General features: G+C 41.5%; 1 protein-coding gene across 1 annotated transcript in view; it reads right to left on the bottom strand.

Annotated features, from left to right (window-relative positions):
• Nucleotides 1–857: 857 nt before the first annotated feature.
• Nucleotides 858–13,618, bottom strand: part of LOC309548053 (syncytin-B-like) — a gene marked incomplete at its 3' end in the record, with an annotated part of 415,210 nt that continues 402,449 nt past the window's right edge. The window contains 3 exon segments of the mRNA XM_082248022.1: nt 858–1,439; nt 1,443–1,448; nt 1,452–1,982. Of these exon segments, the coding sequence (XP_082104148.1) occupies nt 858–1,439; nt 1,443–1,448; nt 1,452–1,823 (960 nt within the window). The 5' untranslated portion in view covers nt 1,824–1,982.

Here is a 13,618-nt window from a genome sequence, read left to right on the forward strand (position 1 = left end):
ACCATGCACTATTGCTAACAGTGGGACCCACATATCGGAAAATGGCTGCCAATCACTATACAATGGAACTAGCGTGGATTCTCATGAACGGGGCCCCGCCAGTACATACGCATGCACTCCCATCATAAGCTGTTAGAGTGAATCCTATATAATATAGTTAATAAAAAACATATTTGATAGTGATTATGCTACTGTAGCAGTAAATGAGACTATATCTGCAAAGGAAAATAGCAGCAGTATTTCCATCATGCGGATCAAGCATAATAGAAAGCTACCAGCCATTAGTTCAGCAAAATGGCAGATACTTATCAAAACGATAATACGATAATAATTCCACATCACAAACATATCTCCGCCAGGGCCCCGGATGACTGATATACATTTGTGTGGCGGAGTTCACATTGCACTGCCATAGATCCAGACCAGCGTTCGCTCATTCGCTAGCCACTCAGAGCGCCCGCCGTGATATGGAGATCAGGCAAGTGGTATGCATCTCCATTTAATGGAAGGTTTCCACAACTACAGGTCTTTCCTCAATGCTACTTAAAGCCATATTCGCTGTAGATAGCAATAACAAGTAAACTGACACTGGGAGACATAATGGCAATTTACATAAAACACTTCCTGAAAAATGTCCACACAAATATTAATACAATTTCTACAACAAGTCCAAGGATGGCTCTCTTTGTCATATGCTTTCATATGTCCCCCGATAAATCTTGATCTTCTTCTTTCAGATAAACAGAACAGCTCTTCTCATACATAAAAACAATCCATTTCAAAAAGTTAAAAAGAAAGATAACGGGTCAAAAGAAAATGAATGTTGACACGTATGTTCCGTTCTTCGGGAGGTGACTTTAGAGGGAAGGCATGAGATGATGGGATGCATTGATCCTTGGTCGGACTGGGATCCTTGGCACCTGATGCAGGGGTAGGGTTTCGGGGTGTCTTGTCCTAGCAATAAGGATGTGGTCATCTGCTCGGGCTTGGATGACTCGGTCGACCAGACAACAGGATAATTTCACCATGGCATATAGGAGGAATAGAAACAAAAACAACATACGTATATATACTCCTATGTCCTTCAACCAAGATCTAATGAAGAACAAGAAATGGCTAAAACCTCTCAAAGCCTTAAAAGTATTCCAACCCTCGCTAGCTATAGCTCTGGCTCTGCCTTGCAGTGAAGTTTCCTTATCCATATGGGCCTGGACCTTATCACTGGTGTCTGTTATCCAAGAACAGCAGTCTTCTCCTATGAATTCACAGAAACCCCCCTTGGAAGCTAAACGATAACCTAATACCATTTTCTCCTGCAGTACTAAAGTCTTCATTTGTCTCTGCTCCTGGGCAATTTCCCCTACAGCTTCAATGGTTTCATTAAACATCTTATCCACAATGGACGAGAAATTATTAAACCGTTTCATCAGCTTGATCCCCTACCCAGTTCAAGCCGGGAACCATGCCCATGCCTGATCGTGAGAAGAAAACAGTTCTCTGTGAGTCTTGCCTTGCACCCTTGCCCTCCTTCGCAATAGCAGATCCTCATGAACAGTGCCATTGTATGATGTGGGTACAAGCTTTACTAAACACAAACCTTTCACATTTGGGGGCACTACCTTATAAGCCACAGAACCACATAAAAAGTAATTGAGAACTGTCAACTCCGTACATGAAGAATTGTCATGACGGACACGGGCACTAAGTAGTAACATAATAGACTGAGGGATTGCTCCCTTAGTCTGTACGTCACAACCGTCCTTCCAGCAGATATAATCTGGTCTGTTGGTGTCATTAAAAAAACAGAGTTTCATTAGTGACATTGATTGTAATACCTGTCCCACAGGTTGTAGATCCTATAAATCTATTTCCGGTGCCAAAACTAAGGTTAAAGCACATCTGTGGACTACCTAATTGTCCTGATACCCAAATTGGATTGGCCAGCAAAGAACAAGAGTCAAAACTAACATTAAAACTATAACCTGTTACCCTCTAGGACTGTGTCATTAAATTCAATGGACAAGTTTCTCCTGGCTGTTTTCGCAAGTGTCCCATATTTCTTCATGCCAATATGAATATTGTATATAGCATGCACTGCTGCCATTGCCAGGGTGTAATGGCTAGGTTGGGGTTTGAAGCACACCCAGCAATTAGTCCTGTTTGCCGCCTTAGCCAGCTGAAGGTGCATTTTAAACAATAGGTTGAGATGCTGTTCATCATTATCCTTGCTAAAATACACTAAGCTAAGTAAGTAAATAAAAACGATACTCCTCAATATCATTCTTGGAAGTCGTTAAGCATCTTTTTGCAGTGGCTAGCATTGATCCAGTTATCACATCCCTCAAGCTTCAAAGAAGTTGGCGTTGTCAGCTGAACCTGGTATGGCTCGGAATACCTGGGCTCCAATCCCGTCCTTTGGTGTTTTTTTTACGACGACCCAATCACCTGGTTGAATAGAATGGACACTGGTTATTGTGTCAGGGTCCGGGAGAGACTCCTGAACTCTGTGATGGACCTTCTGGAGCTTCCTTTTGCAGAGACTACACATACCCCCTCAGCTGGGAATTTAAGGATGACAGCTGCTGAGGAAAGTACAGTCCAGTTTTCGGTTGGCCCCCAAACAACACCTCATAAAGCAATAATCCATGGGGTCGTCTAGGGGCATTCCTGATGGAATAAAGAGCAACGGGAAGGCATTGGGCCATGGCCATCCAGTCATTCAACCTTACCGTTACCTTGAGGATGACAAGGAGTATGTAATCCCTGGTTGATGTGAAGTGCCTTACATACCTCTGCAAAGATCTGACCGGTGCAGTGTGATCCGCGATCCGACTCGATCGTTTTAGGCAGCCCTCAGTGACAAACTATGTCAGACAGGATCTTTTTTGCGGTGTCAGTTGCATTGGCACTGTGAACAGGCCAAGCCTCTGGCCACCCAGAAACACATCCACACAGACTAAGACATGCTCGTATGTTCCACTCTTTGGCAAAGTGATATAGTCTATCTGAATGCACTGAAAGGGATATTCTGATTTGGGCGAGTGCCTTCTCGGTACCGCTACCGTTTTACCTGACTAAACAGGTAGCAGTCAATTTAGCAGCCACAGTAGGGAAGCCAGGGGCAATCCAATGCTCCTCCATCTGTGCACACACACATCTTTGACTGATGCCCAGGGTAATGAGCTGTGTGGACCATCATTGGAAAAAGTGATCTAGGTAAACATAATTTAGCATCAAGACCCCAGATGTCATCTAGACTCTGTGTAGCCCCCAAAGCCATCCATCTCCTCTTTTCCTGCATTTCTGCTTGGGACTGCAGTTAAATTCCTCTAGCGACATGTCAGAGGGGATGGCTAGCATCAGGGTCTCTGCCACAGGGCTCAGAGCAGCTCTATCTGCCAAGGAATTTTCATTGGCTTCCATAGTCATCTCAATAATATGAGCCTTTTCCTTCAGAATGGCTATCTCGTGTGGCAAGCAGAAGGCAGTGAACAGACTGTCTATTAACTCTGCATGTTTCACCGGCTTCCCCGAACTAGTCAAGAACCCTCTTGCCTTCCAGATAGAACCAAAATCATGTGCCACCCCAAAAGCGTATCTCGCATCTGTATGGATCTCACAGGCTCTTGCTAGTGCTCACAACTCAGCTTCTTGTGCGAACATATGGGAAACTAAGAAACTCTTCTTCACAATTTCACCGGTTGTAGTCACTGCATAACCCATGTGTGGCTTACCATCTGGGGTGTAGTACATGGAACCTTCGACAAAAAGGTTCATAGTGTCTGGAATGGGGGTCTTCTTCACCGGACTGACAGCTGTCGATTCCCACTCCATCAAAGAAAGGCAATCGTGTTGTTCCATGTGTCCTACTAAAGTTGGAAATTGATCAGAGACAGAGAGATTAGTATTGTTAGAAAAGCTATGAAAATTGTAATTTTCCGCACCACCTTCTCCCCCCTTCTCTTCCTCCTTAACAGGAAGAAGAGACGCAGGGTTCAAAATAGTGCATAGTTTAAGAGTGAGGTTAGTAGGTGTTAGGAGGGCCACTTCATACTTAGTCAATCTAGCTGCAGAGAGGTGTCTTGTTTCGACCTGATTTAAAATCTCCAGCACCGAATGGGGAGTATAAAGTGTCAACGGGGAGTCCAAAACTATGTCACCTACCTTCTGTAGCAATACGGTGCAGGCGGCAACAGCTCGTACACATCCCAGTGAGCCTCGGGTGACTGGATCAAAAGCAGTTCATAGGTATTTGATGGGTCGGTACCTGGGACTGTTCAGTTAGGTCAATAATCCGGTTGCATGGCCCTTGCTTTCATGACAGGAAAGGTAAAAAGGGTAGGTCATAGTTGGGCAGACCTAAAGCAAGTGCTTTGGAGAGTTCCTGGGTCAGATCCTATAGGATTCCCAGTCGTCATCAGCCAATTGGAACGGTGTTTATGAGGGTAATTAGTTAAGGGGTCTTAGTTTAGGTGATATGTTAAGGGCCCAGCTTCTGCAGTAATTGACAAGTTCAAGGATGGCTCTCAGTTTTCGGGTGTTACAAGGTCTCTGAAGGTCCTTCAATGTCTGTATTCTCTGAGTGGTTAGATGTCGGGTACCCTGAGAAATGCAATGACCTAAAAAAAACAACAATCTTCTCCTTGCAGAACTGGCCTAGCCTGCAATGGAGAGGTTCAGTCATTCGCAAAGACACTGTCAGGCCCATGAGACCTACGGTGGGAGCTGTCTCCCCTGGAAGGGGAACCTTGCCTCTAAGGTCTTGAGATCTTAGAACAGTTTTGGCTGCACCGGTGTCAATGAGGCAAGGGAGGGGATATTTTAATTCCTTGATGAATTGATGTGGGCTGACACCAGTTTACCAACGCCCTATGATGAGTCATAGTCGTTTCTGACCATACCTACCTTTGGAGTTTCCGGATCCTCTGGAATAAATTGTCACTTAGCCCCTGGACCAGCCGGGTTGGTCAAACAATTATACCTGATGTGCCCTGACTTTCCACATCCATAGCAGACCTGTTAAAGGGACTCATAGTTTGCCACAGAATTAGAAGGAGAGGGTTCAGGTGTTATGACAGGCTTTAACAGTATTGAGGTCCGTACTGTGAGCTGAAGAAAACGGAGATGAAGATGCAGAGGTAGTAGAGTCAATAACCGTGAATCAGGAGAGATATTGACAGGTTCAGTGTCAGTGGATCTGGCTCGTCTCAGTAAAATTAGCCCAGAAAGAGCTTCCTCCACTTCCCTCACTGGATCGCTGGAGTCGGCTATCTCATCAGGCCAAGTATACATAATTCGGTTCTCCGGACTGAAACAGCCCCATGCATGCCTTGCTGATTAACCATAATAGATCTCGGTAGCCACAATTGTGCTACGTCTAGCATCTTTGTAGCCTGGAATCTAGTCCTAAATACAATAATTCCTCCCATCTCCAGACATCAAAGGTACTTTCCAAAGGGACCAACTGTAAGTGCCGGTTCACACTAGGGCGACCTGTGAGGCGACCTGGTCGCCTCACAGGTCGCCGCAGGTCGCCTCCCATAGGGAAGCTGCGGACCCGTTCTAATAGGAGCGACACAAGTCGCTCCGACCTAGAAAAAGGGTCCGGAGCTTCTTTGGGGCGACCCGGAGGCGACCGCCATAGACTTCAATGTTATGAAGTCCGTGGCGGCCGCTCCGAGGTCGCGGCGCGCTGCTCGCACCGCGATCTCGGAGGTCGCCCCTGCAAGTAGCGTCGCAGTAATGTGAACCGGCGCTAAAAGTTATAAAAACAAAATTGTTGCACCTGAAAACAGAAATAAAACACACAAAAAACAGATGGGTTGGATATAAACACTAAATTTGAACAAAAAGATGAACAAGGCTAGCTTAAAACAACCGCAATGATCCTGTAGAACATCTCTGAATGCTGGATTTCAATTAAGAATGTAGAAAACCAAGCTTAAAACTGAAATATGGTACACAACTCATGCAATAGCTCTATAACAAAGTTGCCCCTTTAAACAAAAATGGAAAAAAAAATGTTTAGAAATGCAAACACTAAAAAAAGGAAACAGAAATGGTGGTATGGTAAAACTCAAAATGGCGGCTCAGCCATGTAGGTTTCAACACCACCAAACAAAATGGGGACGTAGAACCCAAAATGGCTGTCACACAAAGGAAATTGTGTTACAACCACATGGGTATCAATGCTAAAACAAGATGGCGGCCAAACACATGGTTGACACAAAATGGTGGCACTGAGAACTACCAGCCACAATAGAAGTATGTAAAAACAAAAGGTGGAGCAAACACGTGTTTCTTGGTATAAAAACAAAAAGATGATACTAAAAACTGGAAAAAACTGAATTTATGATCAATCGGATTATAAATATAGTGTAGACAACACTGGGATGTCTATGCTTCAACTCAAACTTTAGCATCTAAAACAACCACCAGTTTCACTAATAAATGAGTTGCCACCACAAACCAATTTCAGCACATACACAAACCGATTGTTATACTAAAATGCGGTATCCGCCGCCCAAACCAACACCCACTGATAATCTATTGCTATCCTATCGAACTAAACTATATTGATATTACAACAAAGATGCTGAAAAGGAAAAGTTAACACATATATCACAACCCCATAAAAAAACCCTTTAGGTTGTATTAACCACTTAAGGTCCGCCCGCTTCCTGTGCAAACCGCTGTAGGTGTACATCGGTCGCGCACCTGCAGCTAGGGGGCAAGCGCGCGCTGCCGGCAGCGCGCTCACGCCCCCACTCAGCAACGGGGACTCCGATGCACGGGGCAGGTGGCTCCGATTGCCGCCTGACACCTGCGATCTCCCACCGCTGAGAGAGAAGGACGGGCAGCTGTTGTAAACACAGCTGACCGTTCTTCTCTCTGAAATGATCACAGAGCGCCTGTGATCCTTCCCAAAAGTGTCAAAAGTGTCAGTAAGGGGTCCAATCTGTCCGCCGCAATGTAGCAGTCCTGCTAAAAATTGCAGATCACTGCCATTACTATGGGTCTGGCGCATAGAAATTTGCTCGGTACGCAGAGAACTTCGCTGCACTGAAAATCGCACTTGCAGATCTTAATACGCGCCAATCGTCATTAATCCCATGTACTGCAAAGTACAACATAAAGCTCTTTTGTATAAAGAAAATCCTAGTACGACAAAGAGAGTAACAGGCAAAAAGCTGTGTCACGGTTAATGTCAAAAGAAGCAGTCCTCCTCCAACACAGGACGTTTGTTTATTTATGCTCAGGCAAAAACGGGTTTACAGGGGGAGGTGGCGTCAACACAACCAATCACAGACATGTACATTTTCAAAAGTACAAAAGAAATGGGAGTGTAAATTAATGGAAAAACTGAGCCATGTGCAAGAATCTCCAGCTGTTGGGTGCAAAAGGAATCATGCACTATTGCTAACAATGGGACACACGTATAGGAAAATGGCTACCAAACACTGTACAATGGAACTAGCATAGATTCTCATGAACATGGCCACGCCAGTATGTACGCATGCACTCCCTTCATAACCTGTTAGAGTAAATCCTATATAATATAGTTCATAAAACCATGTTTGATAATGATTATGCTACTGTTCCAGTAAATGAGACTATAGGAAAATAGCAGCAGTATTTCAATCATGCGGATCAAGCATAATAGAAAGCTAGCAGCCATTATTCTAGCAAAAGGGCAGATACTTATCAAAACGATAATAATTTCACATCACAAACATATCTCCGCCAGTAAATACCGGGGCCCCGGCTGACTGATATACATTTGCGTGGCGGACTTTGCATCCCACTGCTATATATCTGGACCAGCGTTCGCTAGCCGCTCAGAGCACCGGCCGTTTGGGAGATCAGGCGTTTGGGAGATCAGTGGTATGCAGTCTCCATTTAATGGAAGGTGGTTTCGACAACTACAGGTCTTTCCTCCTAATTAAAGCCATTTTCGCTGTACATAGCGATTACTGGTAAACTGACACTGGGAGACATAATGGCAATTTAAATAAAACACTTCTTGAAAAATGTCAACACAAATATAAATAAAATTCACAACACTTTTAAACCCATTTCCCAATTTCCCATTTTAACTAGGACAGTGCAGTAACACTATTCATTTTAACACTGCTCAAAAAAAATGCATTTTGTTTAGTTTTGTTGCATTTTATTGTCTAAGGCTAGCAAGAAAAAAAACATTGTTGCAAGACAATATCATAAAAAGAAAGCTTTGTTTGCCCTTGAAAAAACAAAAAAAAAAAACAATATATATATTACCTTGTTATTTTTAGTAATGAAAAAGTTAGTGCCAAATAAACAGGTCCATAGCAGAAATGTAAAAATTGCTGTGGTCCATAGGGGGTGAACAGGTGTGAAAGGCAAAGTGGATAAAATAGAAATGCAGGGTAAAACATCTTTTTTCTTTTTTTTATAAGTGATCACATAATCTGTGTTCTCAGCTGCATTAAGGGGCTTGGGGAGGTGGGGTGGATAAACAGCAATAAATAAAATGGAAGGTGATGGCGCTGCTTATTTTATAAAGTGCAAATAAATATAAGATGTTTAAATATACAATGTTAAAACATAAATATGATTGAGGAATAAGTAAATAGATAAAAGATGCGGAGGTAAAAAAATCAATAACCAAGTAAAAAGATCAAACGTATGGTGTTATAAGGGATATAAAATACTCTAAAAATATTTTAGAGGTATATAAGAGAAACAACCACCAGAGGGCGTAATAAATTGCAAGATATGACAATAAATATGCTTGTGTATATGCCAAAAATAAAAATAAAAATATATGACAATACTAAATGAATTGATAAAACTTATAAAAGGTGTTGGTTCCGCAAGTGATAATATAAATAATAGTGGATAAATTAAATAATAAATAAATAGTGAAAAAGTGATAAATGTGCGGGAAACTATTATGCACGGGATGGGTGTGCAAAAAAACGGTTGGTATAAAGTGCAACAAAAGGTGATAACAAATCAATGAATATATCAAGGTGAATCAGAAATTGAATGAATGTGCCAAAAAATTAATTAATTTGCAGGTGGATAAAAAGGTGCGGGAAATCTATTTGTGCAACGTGCAAAAAAATTTTGTGGTATTAGATCAGTCCTTATAATAAAAATGAGTCCATAAAATAGTGGTGATAACAAAAATATAGGTGAACAGGATGTCTTACGGTGACCCCCAAGGTGGGTGACTGGTGAGTGGTAAAGTGGCCCCTGGTAGAAAGACCTACTCACCAGATGTACCCACCCCACACAGGGGTATAGAGCGGGTACTGAAGAGGTGTCTTTTAATCCTGGCTCTGTGTAGTAGTTCCCTTCCTAGGGGAGATGTGATATGGGGTCCGGAGTGTCCTAAGTGGGGTCCGGTAGTAGGGTCCTGTGTTAATGCTGTGGTATCCAAAGCCTCGTGGGTAGATCAAGTATGGCCACTCAAGGGTATGTGGATGGAAGGATCATGGAAAAAGAGAGCTCGATAGTGTATTATCGTTTTGCTAAAAAGTTTAATGTTAATTCCAGCAGCAAAATGGGTACTCACATATGCAAAATGAGAAAACAGCGAGGTATCGGCGTCCCGGAACGCAGTGCGTTCCAACTAGAGACCGGAACCGGAAGTGACGTGACGGCGCTGTGATTTCCCGCACCTTTTTATCCACCTGCAAATTAATTAATTTTTTGGCACATTCATTCAATTTCTGATTCACCTTGATATATTCATTGATTTGTTATCACCTTTTGTTGCACTTTATACCAACCGTTTTTTTGCACACCCATCCCGTGCATAATAGTTTCCCGCACATTTATCACTTTTTCACTATTTATTTATTATTTAATTTATCCACTATTATTTATATTATCACTTGCGGAACCAACACCTTTTATAAGTTTTATCAATTCATTTAGTATTGTCATATATTTTTATTTTTATTTTTGGCATATACACAAGCATATTTATTGTCATATCTTGCAATTTATTACGCCCTCTGGTGGTTGTTTCTCTTATATACCTCTAAAATATTTTTAGAGTATTTTATATCCCTCATAACACCATATGTTTGATCTTTTTACTTGGTTATTGATTTTTTTACCTCCGCATCTTTTATCTATTTACTTATTCCTCAATCATATTTATGTTTTAACATTGTATATTTAAACATCTTATATTTATTTGCACTTTATAAAATAAGCAGCGCCATCACCTTCCATTTTATTTATCTATCTTTATAGCCTTTGGCTATAGTATAAGGGAGGCTGCAGCTTATTTGTGCACATACTTTATTAATCCCTTGACATCCTTAGCGCGGATTTATTTATTTACATAATTTGGATAAACAGCAATACTCTGATCTTCCCAGTGAATGGTAGTACAGGGGGGAAGCGTGTCAGCACAAGTCTGACCATTGGAGGCCAGGCAAGCTGTTTTACCAGCAAAAAGTACTGTAAGGCGAACAGAATAAATATCTTTAAACATTACATTAGGTGGGAAAACTTTGCTGTCCTGGAAGATTCATAGAAACTGAAATATCAGGTAACTGCTTTCCCTGCTAATTTTTCATGGAAATCTCTTACTAGGCAAGAAAATCGTTTGAGGGACCTTCCTGCCAAAGGCCTGATTCTAGCTAATGAGGAGTCTAGTTGAGTGTTGTGAACAAATGTAAAAAATCTTGCTGCTTGACCATATTTCTGGCTTGCAAATCGAACAGGAGATAAGCCAGAATTCCTGCAAGGGAAGGGCTAGTCTCTGTTTTACTAGGTCTCTGTCATTATTTACCTAATCCATTGCATACTGTTCATTCTTTTCCAGGGTTTGAAGATGTTCACACAGTGTAACTAAAGGCCCGTATACACGATAAGAAAATCTGTAGGGAAAATTCGTCCGACGACCGATCTGTCGATTTTCGGATTGTTAGTATGGTGCTTTCGACAGCCGACTCGGAATTTTCGGCTGACAAAATATTGATGTGCAGGCTATATAATTTTTGTCGTCCGTCAAAACAACGTCTGATTTTCATCTCATTAGTACAGATTTTGACGGAAACAAATCTTAAGAGCAAGACTAGGCATGCTCAGAGACGAAAGAACACATACAAAACAATCCAGCACATGACATCACTTCTGAAGTAGAATTCTGTCTTACGGGAAAATTCGTTTGAAAATAACTTCTTCACTTTCCACATCAGACTAGCATGCCACAAAAAATGGACGACAGATCCTTCGATAATCTGATCGTGTGTACAGGGCTTAAAGCTGGCAATAGATGGATCCTCTCATCATCATTTAATCAACGTCTCGTTGAACAAAAAAAAAAAATAATAGATTCCTCTATCCACACAATCAATGTGGATAGAGGAATCCTCCCCATGAGGCATTGAATTCTGACAGCGGGGGCTCACCCCTATCAGAATACATTGATCAGAGGTTGCTGCTGCTGAACGAGGAAAATTTTCCAACAAACCCTGTTCCACAGAAGTTGATCATTAGATAGACTTCCGTTGAGCAAGAGCAGCCACACAGGCACTTTACACTGAGTCACTATTATTCGTGTTTTGACGTGCATGAATTCAAGTTTTTTATTTATTTATTTATATATATTGTTTTGCCACACCTATTGTCCACTTTTTATGTAATTTACTCATTACTTGATTGTGTATTATTATATCACTACTTTCACTCAGTCACCATTACCACATGTCAGTATTTAAATTGGTCTGGCTTAGACTAATTGCATCTACATTTGCACAGAGTCACTTTATTTACCACGTATTTATTGCTGTAAAATTTTTTCAAGGTTTGTTATTAATTTCAATATCATTATTTATTTACACTGTCACGTGGTTTCCTAGCATTGGAGCACTTTATATTTTATACATTACTGATACTTTGGTGCAATCTTATCACTTCCTTATATAAATTATCTCCCTAGGCAGCGCCACCTTCCCCCCCCCCCCTTTTACTTATCAATATAGCCCCCAGGTTATATTTAAGGGAGGCTGAAGCCGTTTCTTTCACCTTAGCGCGGAACCCCCCTCTTATTTATGGATCAAAAGTCACCCGGTTCCTGCTGAATCAGTCAAATTTAATCCATTTACGGCCAGCTTTACATCTTTTGAAAATAAGGAGGAGATGTCTTTGTCATTCAAAGCTAAAATCCAAACTAAACAAAATTTGTATATTGTCGTCTGAATCGTAAAGGGGGAAGTAAACTTCCTCTGCAAACATTTATCTATTAGGTAAGCCTATAATAAGGCTTACCCATAGGTGGTGTAAATATCCCCTAAACGTGCACTGCTTAGGAGATATTTACATGACTTGCAGCCAGTGACATCACTGGCGCATGCGCTCTGAAGGAACGGCCACAGGTGCCGTTCCTTTCCGAGCTCCGTGCGCGTGAATGGCGGCTCCCGTGCAGATGCGCGGGAGTGACATCATCGCGGCTTCGGCCAATCACAGCGACGGAGCCCACGAACCTGGAAGTAACTCTGGGGAAAATGTCAGCGGTGACACCGATGTGCAGGCGCCGCTGCAGGGGCTTTGTTCTAAGGTAAGTATTACATAATGAACTAGTATGCAATGCATACTAGCTCATTATGCCTTTGTCTTACATGGTTTTTTTTTTATTTTTTTTATTTTTTGGGGTTTATAACCTCTTTTACGTCTTTTATGTATTTTTCCCAGATATGTAAACAGCATAAAACAAATCCTCTAATTTGTGTCTGTGCAGGAACTTACTGTAATATGGAATTATCTCTGCTCTCAGTCTCTCTTTGTGCAGGGTGACTGGTCTTGTATCTACCCTTCTGTCGTTTTCTGCAGGCATCCTGTGGTAGGTGGACCTACTGGTCCCAATCACATCTCTGTTCTCTGCACAGACTACGTGCAGCACAGTAATTATGTTATTTATAATTTTAAAAGTAATCTATGTGTTTTCAAATATTTGATGCATGAAGAGTATATTTGTATCCTCTTGGGGAGTATATTTAGTTCTTGAAAGATGCTGTGCCCCACATTCAGCTTTGAAGGATAAGCAGAGAGTTAAAAAACGCTCATTCTCTGACACCTGTAATATACAGAAGTATTTAGACTGAAATCCTGAGATCCTTTCAAACCCACCTGCAGGAGAATTCGGTTTGTGGTTTTCTCTATTTTGCACAAATCCTAACAGGTGTAAGGTGATCAACTGCTATTCTTAGAAAACTATATGAAGTAAGTCTTCCAAAACTATGCTAGATGAAGATTTTTTTTCTGGCTGGCCAGAAAATTGGAAACTACACTGTCTGAGAGCCCCTCTCTCTTTATTAACTCATGTTCATTAAACAAGCAGCACCTTAATGCAATGCAAATGTATGAAAACTAAGCTATTCTGTGGCTCCTGGACATGCCATGGTCTGTATTTGAGGCCCTGTAAATTTACCACCAATGAATCACAGTAATGAGTATCAGAAACACAATTCCTGCAGTATGTAATTTTAGGAGTAATAATTAGCTCTAAACATGCTCACAACAATCATAATAAAGTAATAAACTTTGTTTTATATAGCGCCTTTAAAGGTTGCTTCTTAAAGCGCTTTACAAACACAAGAGAAACAAAGACACA

The sequence above is a fragment of the Pelophylax lessonae genome (genome assembly GCF_965119305.1).
Source record: "Pelophylax lessonae genome assembly, chromosome: 2".
In the NCBI taxonomy this organism is placed as follows: Eukaryota; Metazoa; Chordata; class Amphibia; order Anura; family Ranidae; genus Pelophylax; species Pelophylax lessonae.